Source organism: Cryptomeria japonica, chromosome 6, assembly GCF_030272615.1.
Source record: "Cryptomeria japonica chromosome 6, Sugi_1.0, whole genome shotgun sequence".
Classification (NCBI taxonomy): domain Eukaryota; kingdom Viridiplantae; phylum Streptophyta; class Pinopsida; order Cupressales; family Cupressaceae; genus Cryptomeria; species Cryptomeria japonica.
In genome coordinates, this window is record NC_081410.1 from 149801056 (window position 1) to 149826193 (window position 25138).

At 36.5% G+C, this 25138-nt stretch overlaps 1 protein-coding gene across 8 annotated transcripts in view; it reads right to left on the reverse strand.

Moving 5' to 3' along the window:
• Positions 1-365: 365 nt before the first annotated feature.
• LOC131064998 (uncharacterized) overlaps positions 366-25138 on the reverse strand; it is a 161070-nt gene continuing 136297 nt past the window's right edge. For 7 of the 8 annotated variants that reach the window (XM_057999363.2, XM_057999365.2, XM_057999368.2 and 4 more), the window contains 4 exons: positions 1482-1550; positions 1331-1396; positions 1120-1188; positions 366-989 (listed from right to left, as the gene is read on the reverse strand). In XM_057999363.2, coding sequence (XP_057855346.2) covers positions 927-989; positions 1120-1188; positions 1331-1396; positions 1482-1550 — 267 coding nt within the window. In that variant the 3' untranslated portion in view covers positions 366-926. The remainder of the gene's footprint in view (positions 990-1119; positions 1189-1330; positions 1397-1481; positions 1551-25138) is intronic. The other variant, XM_057999367.2, reaches the window with a different exon arrangement.

Consider the following 25138-nt stretch of genomic DNA (forward strand, 5'->3'; position numbering starts at 1 on the left):
TTTTCTTTCTTGGTGAATCTCGACGATAGAACATACCAGTTTATGTTTTCTTTAAAAGTTCGATATCTACAATATTTTTCTTACCTAATATTTGTTTATTTATAATGTTCTTCTGCCCCATGAACAACTCGTAGACTATTTACATATTTAACATGCAGTTATAAGATTTTACTTGGCAAACATTTAACACTTTTATAAGGAGACTTGGTAAAATTTATTTTAATAACCACTTCTAGTTATTTGATTAGAATTAGTTGTGTATTTGAACTCCTTTCTTGATCTGTGGGATGTCATTTTCTCCATATGAGGAAAAAGCCTACATAAGAGCAAATATTTAATGGAGAGCACAAATGTTGATAGCTGAATTAAGAACTAGCTCCCATCACCTCAGGCATGAAACAGGTAAATGGATGATACCTAAAGGAGAGTGGGAAAATAGAATACGCCTGTTTTACAACATGGAAGCAATACAGACAGAACGACATTTTGTCATGGAATGCTTAGCATACTATGACATCCGTGCCAACTATGAGGACATTTTGAAAACAGACAATCTAAACACTTTGTTTGAAGAAACAGAACTAGACAAAACAGCAAACTAATTGATCAAAATTCACTGTAGAAGAGCAGATCTAGAAAGGAGGCTGTAGGGTGTGTTGTGTGTGTTGTTAGTGGATCCCATAGGCTGCTTTGGCCTCATGGACATTATTAAAATCTTTCATTTCATTCCACGAATTTTTATATGTGCCTTACAGATTGCTCACCCTTTTAATGGTAAAAGTAACAGCAGCATCTACTTTCTATCACTTACAAATAAAAATGTACACCAAGAGAATAAATACAATTCAACCCTGCAAAAATATCTTAGGCTCTGTAATCCAAGTCCTCCTCTCTAAAGATCAGGTCACACTGGCATGCATAGATTACTAATCCTCATTGCATCTGTCTTCTAAGCCACTCATATCAAGAATTGATGCATCAACAAGGGACTGATAGCAAGAAACTAGAAGTGTTACTGACAGAAGAACGGAGAGAGAAAACTGAAACTCAATGCTATGAAAACGGCAACAAATGAAAAAGATAACTTTATAAAAAAATACAATTGATAGAACACGCCACCTGTAATTCTTCTTCACTGCTTTTGAGTTTTTCTGTATAGTCTTTAATCTGCAAGAAGCAACTTTGCATCTGCACATCAAAATAGAAACCAAGAAATATTAGATCCATATGGTACAAGCTCATGGCATAATCAGATAATACCAATTTAGGAATGTTAGCGAAGCCAACATGCCAAAATCAGATATTGCTAAGCTTGCAAATACAAGCAGACCTTCCTAAACTGTGTTTCACGTTGCAGAGTTGCTTTCCTGACAAGAGCAATGGATTCCTCCAGTTTCTGATCACAAAGAATTGATCAGACTGCATTTTACAGTGAAAAATAAATTTGGAATTTGGAATTTATCATTGTCAACCAATTTCACCTGTGATTTCTTATGCATCTCAGATATGAGAAGCGATTTCTTGTCAGATTCCTCCTCCATTCTGGCAATCTATAACAAAAACATCTTTTGTTCAATTAAACTGCAAATATATCCGTGCTGTTCAAATTTTAGAGAACAACACTCACGTAAGAGAACTTCCTATTCCAACTCAATTCTGCTTTCTACAAACCCCTTAAAAGATAGAAAAACAAAACATCTTAAAAATTGGAGACCTGAGCATACTAATGCTTGGTTCAAAAAATTCTCAACAATAAAAAAAATTATGAATAGATGACGAAAAGAGTTAGTATTTGGAACCCATTTGTTTGTGTAATATTCTTGAACACAGTTCCAATCGTGGTTTAACTCTTGTATGTAATAGAAATTTCATTAAAAAAAATGCTGTCGTCTAACTAAATAGCAAACAAAGCTGTTAATAACTGCAAAAAATTGTATACAAATATATAATCGAATATGGTGCAAGAAAACCTTGTGTAAATCAGTCCTTCCAATGCATTGCCTCATTTGTTAGCTATGTGAAATAGCAAGTACTAATGCATTGTGCATGCTCAGCGTTAGCTCTCAAAGCTGTTGGATCTCCAAACCCTAAAGGCGAGCCAGACCTTAACCATAGGGAAAATTGGCTTAAGCAATTAGACTTGCAACTTATGATCAATGAAGGTCACTTTGAACCAATTCATGAGAAAATATGCATTCTCCTTCTTTGGGCTCTGCTAGGTGAAGGGAGGTAATCCCTAAGGTCAATTTACAAAACAATTACAGAGAAATAGTTAAAACACAACAAACCTTAAATATAAACCATACCCTTTGCACTGTAGAGCTCCAAATCTTGTAACCAAGCTTCAATCTACTGGTTTATATCCATCATGACAACTAATCCCTTTTTAGAATTTTTTTTAAAACAACTCATGCATAAGACTAAAGATACAACATTTTTTATTCACCAAAGATGTGTTCAATCTCAAACTACAGTTCATGCATGATTGTGAAATGAACCACAAATGCATAGCCTTTAAGAATAAAACTTGAAATGGCCTTTAGAGACATGATATTGCTACAGAAATGGAATATGCAAAGTAGAAAAAGCAAATAAAACTAAATGTAATGAAAAGACTTTATGCTTAGTTTTCCGTATATGACATGGTGTAATGAATAGGGTAACTTACTGCAGAATTGGTGCTCTAATCCTATTGGGTTGCCAGTATAGAATCCAATAGTACTTTTAACACCACACATTGCTCTATTGGTTTCAAATGAACTGAACCACACTGCCAAGACATGAGAACTACTCTAGAAGTTAAAAACTTTTCCACCGTTATTGTGAACAAGGAGAAAACCTCTAAAACAGTAACTAGAGCATAGTTGAAAAATGAAAATCCATCTACAAAGCTCAATGGCCACCATAAAGACCGTCCAATGTCTTGGGGAGACCCCATAGGATACAAACATGTACCAAATACTAACAACTACCCATGTGTACAGAACATCTTTGTTGCAGAAAGGAAACATTAAAAAATCAACTCCATTGCCTTGAAGACCATCAAGCACTAAGTATATGTTAAACATTTGGAGGCTTTAGTGAGATCAACAGCAGGCAAAGGAAGAAGCTGTAGATCAATGGCCAGTGCACACTGGCCAAAAGGAAACTACCCATAAGATATTTGCCCACTACAAGCACTTTGGTTGTTGTCCAATGAGGATGCCACACATAATCATCCTTCATTCAACGCTTAAGCCTTCTGGGTTGAAAAGTCTTTGATGTTGAACTAGCAAGATGGATCTACCAATTATCATGCAACTATAATAGAGTTTGCCCATATCATTCAAGGAACCAAGTTGTGCATAAAGAAGGGGAATCCAAGGATTGAAGTCAGTACGACAAAGAGCTACATTCAACCAGGTGCACCCTTCATCAAGTATATCAAGAACAAGGAAGAATCAATCAAAGTCATCACGAGACCTACATCGAGCACGATTGAAGAAGCAGATAGTTTCAAAAGAGTTAATCAAAATTTGTTCTCATCATCATCATCCCTCTAAGCAAGCTAGATAATGTTGAGTATCAAGAAATATCTTCATGATGATGATCTATAAAGCCTACAAAGTGCGAGTTGAGGTGGAATCCTAGTCATCGTCCCAGTCACTACCTCCACCAATCAGAGAAGTTCCACATCAGCTCATCTTGATTCAATGAACCTGACTCACCAGTGATGGCACAAACTCCGAGGCACCTACCCTTGTTATCTATTGGTCCACACTCATTGAATGTAATTTTCCAATTGGCTAAGGATAGTTTGTTGTAACAAACCCTAATTAGGGTTTCATTGTAGAATCTTGGTCATTGATGGAGAATTAATCCGGGCCATTCATTATAAATGAGCTCTCTATATAAAGCTCAAACTCTTCATTTGTAAAGGTTAATAGTTAGCTAATAGTTAATAGCAATAAATGAATAGATAGTTTTGAAGAAAAGAATAGTAATTAGAATAGAGTAGGAGGAGAAGGCAGAAATTGTTGCCTAAGTTGTAAATGAACTCCATTTTCATTGAAGTTATGGTGAAGTGTGTTGTTTCTTTACAATGTGCATGGTTTCTTGTTGCATATTACGTTAGATGATAAATAAATTAGATTGAATGGAGGAATTTGTTGAATGTATTCATGTGGAATCTGCCTAATCCATACCACTAGCCTCTTGCTGCTTGTAAGAGTGCCTTGTGTGGTCAACTTGAATGATATTAGCTTAACTTCGAATCATTCTACACTCATTGCTTATGCATTAACTTCAATGGTGATCGATGTTTGATGGTATTGATTCGAACATCCTTGAAACGTCCTTAGAAGATTGCACTAAGCTTGTGTCAAATTGTTCAAGTTGATGGTGAGACCTCGCTCAGCAGGATTCCATCTAATCATTCCCTCATCTTCCTACATTCGTAGGATTAGAATAGACTCTCTCAACCCCTCATCTTTTGCCATTTTTTTCAAACTCTAGCTAGTTTAGGATCAAAAGCATCACCATATTGTAACATCAGATGATCTAAGTTCCAGCGAATCAAGCATTCAGGCATTCAAATGCAAGTCCCTTTGTGATTCCTGCATAATCACATCAAACCAATGAGCTTATCCACACGTAGTGACCCTACATTCATGAACCTTGGAGTCTTCTCAAGTGATCCTTAAGCTAATCTTTAGCATCCGAGAGATTTTGTTCAAGAGAGGATAAGATACTCTTGGGTATTTTATTTTGTGTTCGCATGTGCCTAAAAAACACATCAACACTACCCACTCCCTTGTTTTTGTATGGAGTGTTGGCTACAATAGACCAGCTAAAATAACTTTCCTTACAATGGCATCTTGTCCCATATGGCTTCTTTTCAATCCTTCATGTGCCTCTTCCAACACACCTCTTCCTTCTTCTCGCATCACACATCTTCTTTTGATTTGGTTGAGGGCCATTTTATAAAAGAGTCCATTGATCAATTGAAATGTTTTCTTTTGAGTGTCAACTTACTTCTTTCTCCTAGTGGCATATCTTTTGAGAATGATGATGTTTAAAGGTATTATCCAATGTTCCACAGTGACGCGTCCCCACCAAAAAAACCTATATCCCCTATAGGGGGATGTTTTGGAGACTTTAGGGCATGGGGAAAACGTCCCCCCATAGCACCACCACTTCTGCCACCTCTGTCGAGGAAGTCGTTGGGTCACTTGCTATATGTCACATGCCATTTCATACTGATTAAATCCTTTAACTTTGTGAAAACTAGTTGGCCTTTCATGGGGGACTCATAGAGATGTTATATTACAGATTTTGCCTTGAAGATTTCAATTCGCTGCTATTTTTATATCAGCACTGCCCCCCCCCCCCCCAACACCACTCCACCATCATCCCCCCGCCATCATCTCCCCATCGTCCCCTTGTCGTCCCCAAATTTAAGCCCTTGGTGCCCCTATCCCTACGTCCCCTTGTCACGAAACTCTGTGGAACACTGGAATCCTCTAATGTTCTTGTATCATGGTGGTAGTGTAGCTATCTAGAATAAATGAGAATCAAGGAAATCTTCATTTCTATATTTTGGGGGTTCTCTTGACTTGATTCTTGAGAGTTGATCAGCAACAATTTGACTTTCCCCTAGCCAAATGATGATTGAAAAAGTAAATTCTTGAAGCAATATTAGTCATCTACTTACCCACCCTTGGATAATCGATTTGCTCACTAGATACATCAACACCTAATGATCCACATAGATTGTGAGTGATGTTGCCAATAGATAGTGTTAAAACTTCTGGACTAAGTAGACCATGCCCAATGCTTGTCTCTCCATAATGTTAAAATTTGTGTTCTACAATTGACAATCACCAACTTACAAAGAATATCCAAGTGATTAAACCCTTGGGCCCCAACTTGTGCTAGTGGAGCTCCAATAGCAAAGTTAGATGCATCTCAATGAACACGAATCTCTTTATTCCAATCTAAGTATGCTAAAATGGGAGAACTAACAAGTCATACGTTAGTTCATTGAAGGCTTTTTCATGCTCCTCTAACCATGTGAATGCCACCTCTTTCCTTGTGAGCATGTCCAATGGATATGAAACTTGAGCAAAGTTCTTGATAAATACTAGCTAATAACCAACATGACCCAAGAATGATCTTACCCATGTGATATCTTTCAAGGCTTCCATTTCCACAATCACTCTTACTTTGTTAACATCTATTTACAATCCAACCTTGTAGATGATATGTCCAAGGAATTTGCTTTATGGTGCACCATGAAACAATGCTTCTTTGGATTTAAGCTATGTTACCATGTTCTTCCCTGCAGGCCTCGGTTCTAATCTTGGTTTGGCCCAAGTAATAGTTTGGTCCTAGTAACTCCCTAGTTTCGCCCAAGGTACTTGCCCAATGCCCAAGTTCTCTATGGATTTGACTATGGCACATGGGTGACCCCAGGGACGTACCCACAACCCAAGCAAAAGTATTAGGTTCTAGAAATAAAGAAAAGATTGAGGTGATTACAAGCTACCTTGCCTTCCCATTATGCTTGCAAAGGGTCATCTTAAACCCTAATGGTATATTTAAGTGAGATATACTTGTTAAAAGAAAGAAATTGAAGTACCATTATAAACTTGCCCACAATATTTGGTCCTCACACCATCCACTGGTACAACCCTAGGATGGGTTTACAATAGAGAAGGATAAGCAATTTGCAATATTGAAAATGACAATGGAGAAAACAAAGAAAATGAATAGAATTTAAAGCGATACAATTGCCTTGCAGGAAATTATGTCAAACCCTTTGAGTAATAAGTTGTTGGTCTTGGTATAACAAATTTATAATTTTTGAGGAAAAATATATGTCGTACCCTTAACCAAGGAAAAAAATTGTCATACTAGGTTCTTGTTCTAGCACCTGAACTTGTACTTGAATCGACAACTTAGGATTTAAGGCCAATCATGTTGATATGCTTCATTCAATGCACTCAATTAGGACTTCTATGTGTTTCTTGGTCATTGTAAATTGACCAATCATCAGGAAACGCTTTGAAATTTGCTATTAACATTTTATCAAAGATATGTGGAATTATTATCTAGAACGTTGCAAGAGCATTGTATAGTCCAAACCACATTCTATTATAGGAATATACTCCATCTACTACGAAGGTAGTCTTTAGTTTGTCTTCTTAGGAAATTCTTATTCAGTTGTAACCAAGGAATCCATCCATGCATAAGTATATCTTGTGTCCTGCTACTTCTTCAAGAATGGAGTATATGAATGGTATTGAAATCAGATCCTCACTAGACATTGCATTTAGGCTTTAGCAGTCCACAAAAATTATAATTTCCTCGGATTTAATCTTGAATGAGATAACAATGGATGATACCCAATCACTAGTTTCCACTTCGAATATATTTTTGCTTCTAACAATTTCTTTATTTCGTCCTCAACCTTTGCCACATAGTTTTGATTCATTCTATAAGGTATTTTTCTTACTGTCTATGATCCAAGTATTAAGGCAATTCAATAGACACAATTTTGGTGGTACTCCATTAACGTCCTTGTAAGTTCATGCAAAGACATCCTTATCTTGTAGGAAAATTTTAAATGTCGTAGTTTTTGGCACTGGATTCCAATCATCAATGACCATTATGACTTCTAAACTGCCTTGACCCTATTGTGACGTTTTCAAACATCACCACATTGCAATGGGCACCCCCACTTTTGCTGGCTAGCTTAGTGTTTTTTTTCTCTATTAGTTTAGTTTGGCAACATTTTGTAGTCCTTGGCTTTATAATGAGGGTTCAATTGTGTCAAATCATGAGGGTGATTGAGGCATGAAAGTGTGAAATCTTGACTTGTATAGAAGTGTGAAAGTGACGTAAGGTAAGGAGAATGAATGTTTTAAGTTTGCATTGAGCTTCAAAATCCATTCAATAGTGTTAACAATTTTCAAAAACTGCAAATGTAAGGTGAAGTTTTACATTGAAATGGAAAATTTCTTACGATTCCGTTAGGAATTGCAAGTGTTATATGCAACCTTGACATAAATTGTTCAGAATTTGTTTGGAATTGCAAGTTAACATTGAACTCACTAAGCCAAAATCTCACTCTACAATGTGGCCAAAGATTGCACTTTCATGATGAAATGTTGAATCAACTTTGCACTTTTCATTCAAAATGCAAGATATCCTTGCATCAGCACTACAAATGTTGATCACCTTTGCAACTCCACCACAAAATGTTGTAAAGCAATATTGAAGATCATTCCAAAAATTGCACAGGCAAAAGTGCAATGTGAAACAAATTACAAAATGATGTTGGAATTGTGCTGAAAATTGTAAAGTCTACTTGCATTTTCATTGTGCAATGCAAGACTATGTCTAAAACACGCCACACATTGTAATACATCCCTTCAAGCCCACCTTGCATTGTAAGACTAGCTGGAAATTACGCTCTACATTGTAGCATTGACTAGGAAACACACTTAGCATTGTGATATAATGTGTAACATTGGCTCAATGATGTTGTATAAATGAAGAAACCCACTCAATATGGAAGTTGATTAAGGTCAACTCATCAATGCATCTCAAGTAGTGCACTCAAAGAATGTTGCCCAATCATCAAAATGGCTGACTTGAAACAAGGTAATTTAAAATGCACACAAATACAAACAAGGTTGGCCTCATTAAGGAGTTGTAAAGTCTTAAGATGGAGCGCTATAAAGGATAGGTTTGAAACTTCATTTCAAACACATTCAAATTCTATTTAAGGTAGGTTAAGAGCAGATCAAAAGAAAATTTTGTAGCAGACCAGAAAGGGATGATTATACAAAATGATGGAAAAAACAAATCAAAACCACGGAATAATTAAGAAAAGGTGTGATTTTTGCTTGAGATTGCAAGGGATGAAGTTGAATCTTGTTTTGAAAAATACATGGGCAACATGAAATTCTGCCCATCAATGCACAAGCACCCTCAAATTCCGCCCAGCTATAAATGAACTCCTCCAAACTCCGACCTGCACAATTTCCTTGAAAAGCTTGACCTAGAATGCAAGACAAGCAGGGCGAAAATCTGCCTCTATACTGCAATTGCGCTCAAGACATCAAGGAGGTCAGCTTGTGCATTAGGATCAAGCGATAATCCACTCCCATGTTGCAATCGCACTCAAAGGGAAAGTAGGCCAGCACTAACATGAAAGAAGAGGGCGCTATTCCACATGTATAGTGAAATCATGCTCCTAAAGGCACAAACGTGCTCAAGGAGAGGCATAAACATTGCTTGATGATTTCTAAGTTGTCCTAAACAAAACTTGAAAAAACAAATCTAAAATATGATTAGGCCGACCTGACTTGAAAAGAATGCATTCTTATATATATGACTTCCATTCAGTACATTTCTACATCAAAACAAACAAGTCAATGCAAAGTTTAAGTGTGAATTTGAAGAAGAACAAATTTGAGGAAGAACAAGAGGTGCGAATTAAGTGGAAGAAGTTAAAACTGCAGAATTTAAGAGCATAAATCATCAATAGCAAAACAAAGAAAGAATAAATTCAAGAGCAGAAAATAGGATATGAATTTTCCAGCAAGATAAGTGTGATTTCTTACAAAGAAATCAGGTTTCCAAGGCAAGGAACAAATCCTAGTGGAGCAGATACGCATTTGTGAGGAGAAATCAGGTTTCCACGCAGAGGAAGGATCAGATCAAGGAGAATTCATCAAATCATACAAGGAAACAAATAAAGGAGGAGCAAGTGGCACATGGAGCTACATCAAATATTATTGAATATACCTAACCTCGTCTCTCATTGGTCCATATTCAAAGGAAGGACGTGTCCAAAATGTTGTAATTTTCTCATTAATCAAAGAGGAGTTAGTTGTAACTAACCCTAATTTGAGTTTTATTGTCCAAATCTTGGTCATTGATTTCAAATCAATATGGGCCCTTGAATTGTAATTGAAAGTCTATAAAAGGCTTGGCCTTCTCATTTGTAAAGTTTAATAGTTAATAGATAAAGGATAATAATAGAGTAGTAGGAGTTAGAATAGTACTAGCAAGAGAAGGAATTGTTGCCAAGACTATGTTGGAATAAACATATAATTTTCATTGAAGATATGGTGGATCTTTATGTGTTGTTTCCACATTTTGCATGGTTTCTTTCTACTTCTCAAAGTTAGTTGAAGTTCATTGATTATAATGGAGAAATATGAAAATGTTTGATGTAATTCCAGTTCATACCATTTGGAATTTGTTGATTGCAAATTGCAGTGTATGGTTAGTCTGAACCTAATTAGCACTAGTTTGATTGTGAATGTTCATTTGGATTGCGCCAATATTGGGTATTTGATGAATGTTTACAATATGAAAATCATTCGTTACCTTTGGAGATTGCATCAGTTCTGTGTAGTTGTTTCCCCATGGCAAAGCAAGGCTTGATTATGGAATCCGTCTAAGCATTATTCATTATCTTCATTGTCCTTAGGTTTAGCTTAGATTTTCTAAACCCTTCATCCTATTGTCTTTTATTTTCAAGTCAGTTTAAGTTAGTTTCTAGTTCCAGCTACAATTCATGAGCATAAGTCCCTTTGTGATACTAGCATATCACATCATTTCCACTAAGTCTATCCATTTGCATTGTCAAGACCTGACTAAAGAAACCTTAGGGTAGCCTTACTTGATCACAATATTTAGCATATAAGGTTTCCTTGTTCAAGAGAGGATAGAATACTTAGTATTCTATTATGTGTTTGAACTTGAAGTGTCAAAAAAACACATCAACACACCCAAATTTTGTCTTTATTTTATTCAAATTAATATGAGGGTTTGTCAACTAGCTTTGCATTCCCTACCCCTTGTATTCAATGTATTCTAGTAGAAATGTATGACTTGTTGGTGTCATACAATCTTCTTGCACATTTTCCTTACCTTTCTTCTTCCCTCCAACTTCCATCATTTGTGTCATTTTGGATTCTAGCTTAAATTACTCACTCTTCTAATTGCCAATGGAATAGTCTTCCAAGAGAATGAAATCCTAGAGAAATGACTGAGTTCTTATTAGTACCTTTTGGGCCATTAAGACTCCTTAGACTTTGCTTCCTTGTTGATTGGCACCCACCAATTGAAACGTTGGTGGCCAAATAGTAGGTTTACCAAGGCTTTTCCACTTATCCTCGGAGAGCATGTTCACTCCTAACCCTCCATCAATGATTGTATTTGTTAGATTCTTCTCAAGAATCTGCATTGCTCTATAGCAAGTTTTTTTATCATATTCGCCATCAATAGCATGGGGTCTATTACTTGATCTTCATGCATGGAGGTTCCACTATTAGTTCTTTGCCCTTTTCTTGGCTGATTTTTCCTTGTCTTCAGTACTTATTTATTCTAGTAGTAATTGCAATCCGTAATTACAACATGCTTTGTAAACGATTTCCATTTTGATGGGTATGGTAGTTTGCAATACTTCCCTTTAAATGTTTTGTCAAACTTGGTTTTGATGGAAGTACTTACATTTCCATTAAAGCACCAACATTTTTTCCATTGCTTGTCCCACTTCTACTTTTGCTTCACAAAGCCTTTCTTTCTCTATACACAGGTCTAGATATACTACATTTTTCGTTTATGCTCATATGACTACCAAAACTTCATTGTTTTGATACTCAAATTCAATCATACTATTGGTAGCTTTTTTCTTTGGGTAGTCGGTATCCTCATGGCCTCCTAGTTTGCACCATTTGCACAAGAGTCCTACATTGTTTTAATTGCTTTGGCAATCATTGCTGAAGTGCCCCAACTCATTCCATTGTCTGCATTATATAATAAGGCTTCCTTTTGAGTCATTGTAGTTGGCTCCCGCTTCCACTAGTATTTTTGTTAAATCTATTATTACTCCTATTTAAATATCCACTTGGGGATTCATTGTTATTATTCTATTGCTTTGGTGGTGTACTTAGTAGAGTGGTTTTCTCAACTTGCATGAAGAGTACTTGAGTACTAGTTTTCAAATTATGTGGGCATTCTTTGATTAAGTGGCCCAAGACGTGATAGATATCGGTAAAAAGTTTCTTCAAATAATTTGTTATAATATGTCCGTATTTACATTTTGTATACTGAAGTTCTTTTTTTTCTTTGCTATTACCTTTTTCTTAAGGCTTGTACAATTTTAGATGTGTTCTTGTTGCTATCATCTAAACTTTCATCACCTTCTATTTTTTTCTTTCCACAAGAAGATATTTTGTTTACACTCTATATCCATGCCCTAATTGTAAGCTTCTATATATGAAAAGGGTGGTACTACCTTTATCTTTCATAGTGAGGGAATGAAGCTTTTAATGAACCATCTCTTTTTGAGGGCATTGGTTAGTTCTTTTTCTAACTTTACCAAGGGTTCTTTGATCCTATAATTATAGGCTCTAACATTCTCGTGTTTCCCTTGCTTCATAGTACAAATCTCTACTACAATTTCATTATCATCCCTTAGTAACTTGAATTTCTCTTCAAAAGAATTATTTAACCTTTCGCAAGTAATTTTGAAAGTCGGATCAACATTTGTGTACCAATCAATAGTTATGCCTCGTAGGGTTACTAAGAAGGCTTGTTGCCAATATGATCTATTGTCTTAGCCATATTCTACCCAAATCGTCTCGCAAGGTCCCCCGACCCAATGCTTATGAATTTTGGCAAATTCTACCTTTCAATATTCGAACTTAATAGGGGAGTCGCCATCTTTCTATTCTGGTTCAACCTCAAATCCTAGAATCGGTTTATCAAGAGATTTTAATTTGGATGATCAAGTGCTTCTCTAGACTCTCAGGCACATGGGAATCCTCAACCCATCCTACCTCGGTGTTCTACACACTTGACTTGCCTTCAAGTTCTTTCTTAATTATGTTCGGCCCAAGAATTTTAGGCTCACATCCTTCAACTGCTAATTCTTTCTCTTCTTCAATCAACAATTTTTTGATACCTTGGGCGTTACTTTCATAAGCTTCTGATAAAAGTTCTTTAGATTCTATCTCCCAATCTTCTTCATCACTAGTTGTTGTACTAATTTTTCTACTTAGTCAAAATGGTTGATCCATATCTCATCAGACAATAATGTCTTGCTATCACTTCCCATTCTGCACTTCTACAATATCTTGTAGTGGAAGTATTTTTCTATCTCCAATTAGGGCTCCAATTTTGACTTACGTTCCAACTCTAACTTGGTTCTCGGGATGGGCTTCGACTTGGGATTTGTAACATTATGCCTTCATCAACTTCTCTTATCTTTCTTCTTCATTCTCTTTGCTCTACAATCCTCAAGGATCACATCACCACTTTATATGTTCTATGACTACTTTTTAATGTCTTTCGATTCTTGTTTGGGTACAAGGGCATTAAGTTTAGGAGATTTGACACCTATGAATATTTCTTTCTTCTTCCTCTTGTTTGCTTATATCCTCATAGTGTTTCTTTATTTGTTGTTTCAATATTTCCCGATCCCATTTGGCACACGTCTTTAAGTATTAAGAGATGTCTTGCAAGGAGTATTCACATGCAATTGAGGAGTATGTCTACTTCTTTTCTTACTCTCAAGTTATCACAAATGACCTCTTAGGGGATATGCCTCTATTCGGCTTCCTTTCATATATGTTCTTTCACCAATATATCCCACAAGTTTATCAAGATCTTTGTGAGTTCGTCTTCTATTTCTTCATTAGATTCTATACATTACAAGGTCATTTCAACCCAACTTCATTGAAGGCAACAATGCCAAACGTTTACTTGCTCTACAAATATACAATTACTAAAGCATAGTAAACTGCATTATACATACATGATTGGTTCACATAAGAATAACATAGTACTTCAGAAAATATAATAGTTGTTCTTATTTCATTCAATGCACTTGTACAAAAAATGAGGAAGGGAAATATTTTCCAACAAGATGGTCCCATTTCCCAATTACTAGACAAGTGTGTAAACTTGTTGATGGTTGTCAAGGAATTCCAATTGTCAGCAACTACTTTAAACTAATTCAATCAATTGATGAGACATAACTACAATCACCGACTAACTAAAGGTACAATATAGCTAATGTAAACTATAACTAATATATGTTTTAGCTATCTACATGGCCCAGCTGTAGTATGCCCTCGCGGCAATTGTAAAACCTAGCTACTAGAAATAAACCCCACTCATTTTGTACACTGGACACCATTTTTGACCTATAGCATGATATGATAAACCCTAGCTGTGGGTTTATTCCCTAGTCATCACTATCAATCTGGAAAAACGATTCAAATTTTGTAATTTTTTAGTTTGGGTCTTTACAATGGTGTGAATGTTATGATCCTACCAGCCAATGAATCATCGAGAGGATTTTGTGAATTCTGACAGAAGGGAAGATAGCGGATCTTTACTGAGATACACTAATGGATTTCAAAGGAGCCAAGATAGAATGATCAAGCTACAAGAAAGAAAGTTGCAGCTTCAAAGTAGCATGCAAAATTCAAATCTGGCTACAAAAGCATAGAGAGGAACACTCAATCACAACTAGCCAACCAGTAGTTAGCTCCATCCCAAAGTCTGCCAAACCCATGTTCCTACAAAAAGAAGAAGAAACTAAACCTGAGACAACCACTGCAGAGGAGATAGACACAATATTTGAACAATATCAAAGTAAAGCACAAGATTTCAAAGCTACGATCTCTTTTGTTAATTACTTGGAGATACTTAGGGAGAAGCCACAAAACTGAAATGCTAGAATAGTAAGGAAAAAAACAACAAAAAGGAGTTGAAGCAGAAGCTAAACAAATTCAATGCTCCTACTTTGATAGTAGCAGCAATGAATTCTGACACTAAGAAAGGGTTTTCTGTAATATCACCTTTTGGGATATACGAGACTTTTGCCCAGAATAATAATTCCAATAATACACTTTATTTACAAATAGTATTTTACGAATAAATTACATAATTGCAGTCAAACTTAGAGAGAATTGTAATTATCAAACATTATGATCATGAATGATCCCTACAGAAACAAAACATCCTAAATGCACTTCGATCCATTCTATAGCTTTTTCCAACAGCCAACCATATTAGGAATTTGATGGGAAAACATGATAGGGTGCAGGAAGACTGTCCTCCCCAATTAAGCTCAAGGGCGCAGAATGAGCCTCCAAGTCATTTGGCCCCTTGGCCCACAAGCAAACCAACTTAGAGTGGTCTACTTAATGAGAGAACTGGTACTGCTGCATCTCCATATCACACGTTACACATTGATCCCACATATGATTGCTTATTTGAAATCAATTAAATATTTACTAATATTTCTTAATTAATTGGCAATTTAATGCAATAAATAAATTAAGCTTCTTAACAGATTTATAGACAAACAAATAAACAATACATCCACCATCTGGCATACCAATTACTTTCCAAATATTATAGATGGCTGCACTTTTTTGAGTTAATCTCCAAAATCAGAATTCTTATTTGACCTCACCCGATTGACAGAATGTTGTTGAATTTGTATGAATGATTGATTGATTGAATGAATGAATCCTTTTGATCTTTGATTGTATTATTTAAGGAATTGGTGGGTGATGATTAAATGATTGATGAGTAATGACGTAATAAATGTCAGTTTGATATGTTGGTGAATGATGATTGGATAGAGTGATTTGCTCATTGATTGTTTGGTTGATTTGATAATTGATGAATGCTTTTGTGGATTCATGAGTGATGATTGATAAATCATCTTTGAATGCTTGGAATGATTTCTCCTTTATACTTAAATGTGAAAGGGTCGCCACCTCTCATAAGAATTGAGTCACCACCCTCCATTACTGCCTTTTGAGAATAATAAATTATTTTCCAAAGGGATCTCCCTTGGATGTCCTCCTCAAATGAAACCTTCTCCCCTTCATATCTTCTAATGTGAGGGAAGAATCACACCTCTTCATCATGTCTTCTTTTGGCAAGAGTTATGTCCTTTCACAATTTCCACCCTTTGAAAGAGAAGCACCCTTCATCATTTCTACCCTTTGAAAGAATCACAACCTTTCACAATTACCACCCTTTGAATGAGTACAACCCTTCATCATTTCTAGCCTTTGAAATAGTCACAACCTTTCACAAATACCACACTTTGAAAGAATACAACCCTTCATAGTTTTTGCCTTTTGAAGGAGTCACTTCCTTATTTTATTCCCATTCTTTTCTTCTTCCATTAATTCTTTCTCGATTGACATGCTCCATTCTTTCTTTCTCCTACCATATCTCCTTTCAAATGAACTCTTCTCCCTTTTATATCTCATGTTTGAGGTAGTCACTACTCTTCATTTCATGCCTTTTGACCGTTCATTAAACTTAATTAAATTTTGATTATATTATTTTTATTCTTTTATATTTTAATTTTATTATTATTATTTATTAATAAATCCTATTTCAAAAAGGGAGCATTACATTTTCCAATGAACACCACCAAAAATCAGTACAATATGTTGAATACAAAAGAGATATTGTACCGGTTTCTAGCAGCTTCCAAAAAACATGTCAAGATTTCAAGCCTTGAAAAAATATGGGGACATTACTGTTGTGACCTTTTCACACATCACCCCATTGCAAATGGGGATCCGCTCTTTTTGCCAGTAGTTTTAGGTCTCAGGGAATCTAACAGCAATCAGGTCCCTCTTAGGGATAGAATGAGGTCATTATAGCTCTCGATGCTTGTGTGCTAGATAAAGGTCAAGATGGTCACCAAGCGATGTTTCACAATGCAACCTTCAAGATAGGTCTTAGGTATGAGCCTTAGTCGAGCAAGCAGTTGGACACCCTTAGTTTTGGATGTAGACATGATGATCAATCCGAGATGGGATGATTAATCAAGATGGTTCAAGGTCTGAGTGATGATGAAGTGAACGAATGCACCAAGTCAACCTTGCAAGTAAGTTATCTGATACTTGGTGAAATCAACAAGCAAATGTGCTAAATGAAAACGATGATGAATGAAGTTACTCCCCTTTGAATCCTTCAAGTTGAAAGCAATGACAATGAAGTGATAAACTTAGTCAAATGATGAACAAGTCAACTTGTAAGGAAGGTCAATTGAGTTTTTCCTTGGGTCATGGAAATCCACAACCCACATAAATCTACGACTTTAGGGTCATGCCTGGCAATGATGAAAGTAGTGATGCTACCCAAGTATCTTGATGGGCGATAATGAGAGTATCTTGTAAGGAGATCAACAACACATGAAAGGTGGAATGAATGATCAACTAAGTGGTTGAAGGTGGCGAGTTTGGATGATGAACAAGATTATCCCCCACTCTCTAAAATCCACTAACTAAGAAAATCCACGACTTGAGAGTCTTTGGAAGTAGTAAAGAGTGAGAGTTGCACTTCCCTCCAACTTTGATGAACGATTTTGAGAAGACACCTGAAGGGAATAGAATGAAGAATCCACGAAATGAAGGTGAAGACAATGAAGAATCCATGACTTAGAGAATGAAAATCAACCTTGCTTTACCTTGTTTGAATCAGCAACATGACAATGAAGAAGATGAATCAAAGTTGCATGGACACGGATATGGATACAAATACGGATACGGGTATGGCCATTTTTTAAGAGCCCCAATATGGATACGGCTGGATACGACATTCATATAAAACACATACACATATATTTAACACAATTTTCTAAGTTAATGGAGGAGATTTTCATTACTTCAAAAGCAATATAGACACATAATTGCTACATAAATAATTATAAGTTGATTTAACAATTTACAATATGCAAAAATAGTAGAGTTGCATTGGAAGATAACCCAAAAAATAGGTCACTGAAACAGAAAAACATTTCATTTGTCTTTCTCATTTGGTGTATGTTTTGTTTATACCAATTTTTTATTTTTTTGAAAATGCATGAATGAAGTTTTTTTAAATTAAATTTAGGAAGATTTATGTCAAATTTTAAAAAAATCAAATCACATAGTATTTGGCATGGTTGGAAAATCAAGGTTTTTTGAGCATGTGTGGGTACAATATTAGATACGTATCCGGGCCGTATCGGTACGTATCCGTTTTGGATATGGGGATATGCACGCCCAAGGAGGGACAAAGAAGTTTCCGGCTTCTCTAAGATGAATCGATGACGCGCTAAAGTGCACGAACTTGGAAGGAGATATCTATTCATGGACTGCCCAAAACCCCCACCTCCCTAAAATCCACAATCAGCCTAAATTCATGCCCATGAAGAATCCACGAATTGAAAAAATCCATGACCAAAGGATGGGGGGCAATCAAGGAGAAGGCATAGGTTGGCTTTGACATGAGCATTGTAATTCAAATTTGAAAAACAAAATGCAAAATATGGTCAGCTTTTACCTTGAAACTTGAATCGTTGTAAATCATTTAAAATGCTAGGTCAGCTACATTGGGAGACGAAATACCAAGAGACGCACGCTTTAGGGATAGCACCTATTTATGATGGTGTGAGCATTTCATTTGCTCAACGATCTCAGCGAAATTCCCTCCTTACTAGCAGTGATTTCAATCCTTATTAGCAGTGAGTTTTCACCAAGCATAAGGCGACTTTCTTCATCAGTCCATGTGAGTTTATCATCATTGAACAGCAAACTTGATCTTTTGAGCACCGAAACCCCTTATCCCATCAGTGATCAGCAATAATCAAGTGAGAAATTCCGAAAGGGAAGGTGAATTCTGTAGCTTTAAGCAGTGATTTTGCATCAGCATCACAAGGACGTCTTTCAGCGAACTTCTCCAAATTTGTGAATTTTGTGTTTGTCAAAGCAACCCTCAATCAGCATTCAAGCAAATTTTACAGCATTGAAGGACAGATTTTGAATATCAACATTGTTTAAGCACTCATTAGCCTTCATATCAGGTCTGAAAGTTTTAGCGATTTTGAGGCATTTTTGCCATAGTTAGGTCTGATTTTGTGCTGGTGCAGTGACAGGTCAGAAATGCATAAGAGTTTTGAATTCTGAAATATCTTTCAATATCATCTATATTTCCAAATCCTTAATTGCTAATTTCTATTCCTAATTGAGACTGTTCGTAATTGAGATTCATACCATTTTGTAATCTTTTTAAGGTGAATTTCAGTCAATTAGGAGGGTTGGAGTTTGAAATTACAGCTAGGGTTTTGCCAATTCATAAGGGTTTCATGAATTTTTCAAGTTTTTAGATCTAAATTGCTATCCTTGTTGATAACTTTCAAACCTCTTCGTTTTGACATCCTTTCTAAACCCTAACTTAAACAATTCTCACAGGTAGAGCATGGCAGCCCCGAAGGCAAGAGGAATTTCAAGCCCAGTTCTCAAAAAACAAGACTCGGAAGGAGTGTTACCGGAGTCGAGGATCACTTCACTATGGGCTAATGTTGGAGACACCAACTTAGGCAAGATCGACATGAGAAAGTTCCAAGGGCCTCTCTACAAGAGTAAACCCTCCAGAATATCAAGGAAGATGATCGAGTGCGGAATTGTGCAAGCGGCTAGCTTTGCTCCAGCTATCCAATGCAATGAATTGATAATTGAATGCTCCAAACACTGCAATGCCAACACAAGACAAATAGTAGCACTTGACGATAAGGTCTTGGCATTCCTTTAAGAAGTCGTCGTCAGCGAGGCATTCAACATACTTGATCACAAGGACATTGTATATAAGAACAATCAAGAAGAGCAAGCAATCTTTGATAATGATCCAGATAAGTGGTTAAGCATCATCAACAAGTATTGGATATCAAAAGGCTAGATCTCATCCCTCAAAGATGCCCAACAAGCTCTACCAAATAGACTTCAAGGAGGAGTACAGTGACTCGATCACCTTACTTAACTGGATCATGGGAAGTCCCCAAGCCTTCCCATTCGAGAATTGGATGTTCTACTTCATGGAAGCAGCCACAGCAGGTGGAGAGGAGATCAATTGGGCGAGGATTATAAACAACAACATTGATCTACAGCTAAGAAGATTAGAACAGACCAAACAATTCTACATGAGCTCCTACATCATATACTCACTTGCAAGGGCTTATCAATATAAGGGTTGATGTACAAAGGACCAATTGGAAATGGAAAAGGAGAGACAAGGGTGTGTGAATGCTACACACAGCTGCACTTCGACAACAAGGCACAAATTAGGAGGGTGAATGATGCTTTCTCCATGCATATAACAAAAATATTGCAAGGTGCCATTCATTAGAGGCTATCCCCACAAGCAAAGAAATTAGTAGAAAAATATGGAGCTTGGTTCATTCAGTACCCTAGTTTCACCTACATATGAGTTCAAGTATGCTCCTCTCCACCATACAAGCTTCCACAGTATCCCATGAGCAAAATGGTATTTTTGGAACTGTTGAGACTTGAGACACTTGGTCACCTACGACAAGATTCAGAAGAACAGGCGTAAGGCTGGAATTTCCTTTCCTATCTCAATCGAACAACCAACAGAAGTATGCCCTTCAATACAAGCAACCGAGAGGTCAGAAGAGAAGATGAAATTCTATCCTCTTGTTGAATATCCTTCAAGAGCTAACTTCGATCCATATGGCAACACAAGGAAGATAAATGGAAGCAAGAATAAGCACAGGTCGCACATAGAAGACTATTGGATGAATGCCAATGATGACTTTGAGATTAGAAGGAAAATGTTCTTCGGGTTATCCATAGAGATCATCTAGATGTGTAGAGTATTTGCCCAAACCTGATCAAGTGCAAGATGATGGAAGGCGCCTCCAGCGTGCTTATGAGCAAGAAAAGGACAAAGAAATAGAAGTCAACTGGATTGATATTGAGATCACCAAATTGTATGAGCTGACGAAGCCTATCATGGCCTACACACAAGGATGGTTAGATGTCCAAACCAACAAGTTGAAGAACCAGAATGCATAGTTGACATATAATTTGATGGGAGATCCAGATTCGTCTGATGGAGAAACCAAGAGCGTAAGCATGAGTGAGAATACTACTCAATCAACTCAACCTAGGAGTTACAAGCGAAAAGGAAGTCACAACGAAGGATCGAGACAAAGAAACACATGACAAATTCAAATCATCCTTCTACTAGCACTTCATCCATACATGAGGTCCCAATGAATGGAGTAACCATCAATGAAGGGCAATCATTCAAGAAGGGAATGAATCAAGGCGTGAATGAGTCCTTGGAATCTACAATACAGGACAATCGAGGTGAGAGGACGGATAAGGGCGAGCATCCTCAAGAACAAGATCCTCCAATAATGCAGGAACGAGCTATAAATAACAAAGCCGCAAGATATGAATATGTGGAGATAATGGATGAGGATGATAATGAGGAAACAACTTCTCTGCCCTGAATAGATCAACAATTCAAGGAAGTACAAGTAGAGAGAGAACGATCTACTATCACGGCCTAGCTCAAGGAAAAAATGACTAAGTGAGAGTAACAAATGAAGAGGCAACAAATAACTTGGATAGCTTCTTGGAGAGGATTGGTCAAACAGTCGAGAAGAAGAAATTTACTAAGCTTTCCAAGATCACAAGAGATAATACAAGATCTCGAGTTATACAGATAGCTACCCCAAGAGTAGACAAATCGGAAGATGAGATCACTATCGATGACTATGACTTGGAAACAATTGGGTTGAATCCTACAACTGCTGAACAAGAGATGGAAGATTTGAGTGATTCGGTGAAGACAATCCAAGATAGATTATAAATTGAACTAGAAAACAAGAAAAGGTTGGAAAGAGAATTGAATACCTTAAGATAGGCTAACCCTTCAAGCATGCCTCCATCTTTGCTCCCACTAGATTCCGATAATGATTTGGAAGAGATGAGGAATAACTCTCAAGAGTTGAAAAGTTGAATTCATAGTTCCTTCACCAAGGCAAATGAGTTCATGGGAGAGTTAGCACAAGTATTTGATACAGTTTCAACAATCCTTGATATATTTGCTTTCACTAAGGATATAACTATTCCAAGGTTACAAGTATTGATGGATATTCCCAGGCAAACCTTGGTGAATGCTGAAGTAGCGAATGAAGGGCAGTCATATGACTTCTACGAATGTTGTTCCACACTCAGATTGAGAAGAGATATGTTCGAAAGCATCAATAGTGGCTGCATCCAAGTTGAAGAGATAGCCAAGGTGATACATGATAAGATTGTAGCAGTAGCTGAAACAATACTTGGCACAGAGATGAGGGAAGAAGCAGACATAGCTGTTGATAAGATGACAGAAAGAGTAAGAAGTATCTTCTTCAAGACAGCCGGATCACTTTCAGAGAGGCAGCTAGAGGACATTCAGTCATTCATGATGCTTGTAGGCAAGATCAACGACTTGGGGCCTGAGTGGGAAAAGGTTTTCATCTCATTCTCAGCCGAGTTGGAGTACATGGAGGATTAATTGAAGATTATGCCAAGTGTCCCAACGGAAGAGGTCGGTTGCATCATGTCCAAATTCGTTGAATTTGCTTGTAGAGAAAGAGATAAAGGGAACAAACTTATAGATGAAATTTTGTTATAATGCCATGTGGCATCAATTTTTCTCATTTGAGGATTCTTGCTCATAGTTTGTGCCAAAAAGTTGTTACTTTCTCATTGGATAATATTTAATGATATGCAATAATTAGGTAATTTGTTGTAGCAAACCCTAATTAGAGTTTAGGTGGCATAATCTTGGCCCTTGATTTTAGATCAATCTTGGACACTCATTTGTATTGAGAGCACTATATAAGCTCAACTCATTTCATTTGTAAAGGATCATTAGAAGAGATTTTGAAGAATTGTTGCTTTGATGGTGCCACAGATAATAAAATCATTGAAATGTTGGTGACTTATTGTGTTTGGAGTATTTGCATGTTTCTTCATCCTTTTAAAAGAGAAAACTATAAGAAAAAAAGATAGAATAGATTTGCTTAAGTGTTTTAGATGAATGAAAGCAACATTGTCGATGGTTAACGGTAAAATTTGCATGTTCATACTACTAGTATTTTGCCAAATACTTTGTGTGGTCAACTAACCTCCTTATCCAAGCTCAACTTCTGTAATGTTCCCTTTTCTAGCGTGTGTTGTATGATGTTGTTGTTAGCCTATTTCTCCATGGTCTCGTAGGCTAACCAAGACATTTAAAAGATCTTGATGATATTTGACCTAGGCAATTTTAGTTACAGGCGATTCTGAGGTGTTGGATGTGTTTTTGGGATACTTACTATTTATAGTAAGTCAGTTGGGTCAAGTTAGGATGATCAGTGGTTCTTGAATAATATCCTATCAATGGTTATTGATGATATTGAGTTGAGATTTTAATAATCATTTGCGATTATTAATTAATTTATCGATAAAGTTAAGTTATAAAGTTAAATTAAAATATTTAACTTTATTGATGTGGGAACTTAAGTTAAAAGGTAAAGTAATTTAAATATTAAAAGTTCCCTTTATTAAAGTATGTGGAGACATGAATGTTAGAGGGAAAATATTTCTTATCCCGCATTGGTTGGAAAATGTGTGAGCTCTCCCGGGAAAGTTATAAAAAGCTCTTAAGAGCTCATTTATGGACATGCTTGGATATGCTTGGTTTATTATTTTCTCTTGGAGAATTTGGGAGCTTCTGACTTTTAGTTTTTTGTGCCTTAGGACAAAAACCCTTGGGAATTCGTAGGTTGGACGAAAACCCAACTCTACTTGAGAGGTGGATTCATTCAGAATTCACTACTGAGCTTATTCACAGAGTTTTGGATCCAATGATGGAGCTACTGTGAAGGTTGGAGGTTGTATGAATCTATAGTTTGGGCTTATTTGCAATGACATGAATAGCGCCGTGAACAGTGCATGAACAGAAACGTGAACAGTGCTGCTACAGTGATGTGAATAGTGTTAGCAGCAGGTTTTGATTTGTTTGAGCAAGGTTTGTTAGCATTTCATTGCTAAGTTGTGCATAGGGTTTGGAGAAGATTTTTGAAGAAGGATTTGGCATATTTTGGTAGAGTTTGGCATTGTTCAGCTAAGGTTTCGAGGTCAGCTTTATATATCAGAATTTCAAGAGTCATTTGCTGCCTATATCAGCCAACTAGTTCATATTTGGTCACCATTTGAGGCAGCTGTGCTTCCCACTTGATAATGGGCTTCTATTTATGCATTCGGGTATGTGTGAAATCTTTTTGATTAATTATAACCCTCATATCTGAAGGAACTCATTTGCTGTTGTAGTAATATCAGAACTGTATCAGATCTGATATCATTATATTTTCTATTGTTGTTCAAGGAGAAATCACAAATTTATGGTGTGTTCCTTCATCATTTGTTTCCCATGTTATTGTTTATCATTTATATGTGTTTATCTATGATTTGGCATTGAGAACAAACATCAAACACAAATTCTAAACTTCTGAAACAAAAAACAAACTCAGAACATCAGTCCTAAAGATGAATACATGCCAAGTGTTTGACAAAATGACAAACCACACAAAACTGAAAATGTAAGTGCAGAAAGGACAGGGATTCTTACAACTTCAATTGCTACTCACCCATTGATATGCATCACTTTGATGGTATCTATGTTGTTGGTGATGATTTGAACATCCTTAGCTTACCTTAGAAGATCGCACTAGCTTTGTTGAGTTGTTCCTTGCATGTCAAAGCAAAAGCTTAGTTGAATTTCACTAAATATCGTCCATTGTCCTTGCATTCTTAGCTTTAGTTTAGCACTCCTCAACCCTTAATCCTTTTGCACTTTTTTATCAATCATCCATTAGTAGTAGTAAGTATAGAATCTTATTGCATATCATTTGAAAAAATACAAATTAGACTCATAGAGCATTCCTTGTGATTGAGAGATTCATCTCCTATGAAAAACTACATAAGTCCACTTGGATTACCAGCAATCACATCAACCATTGAGCTTATCCACACATCAAGACCTGACATTTGGAACCTTGGAGTCACCTCAAGTGATCACTTAGTTCAGCATTTGAGGAGATCAAGAGAGGATAAGATACCTTGGTATTTTATTCTATGTATGAAGTGCATAAAAACACATCAACAATTACCATGTGAGTTTGGGTATGAAGCTGATGAATTAGAACAGAAGGAAACAAAAGCATATATTGTTGAGTATGAACTTGAGCAGTTTGCAGAGGACTTCTTGGGGT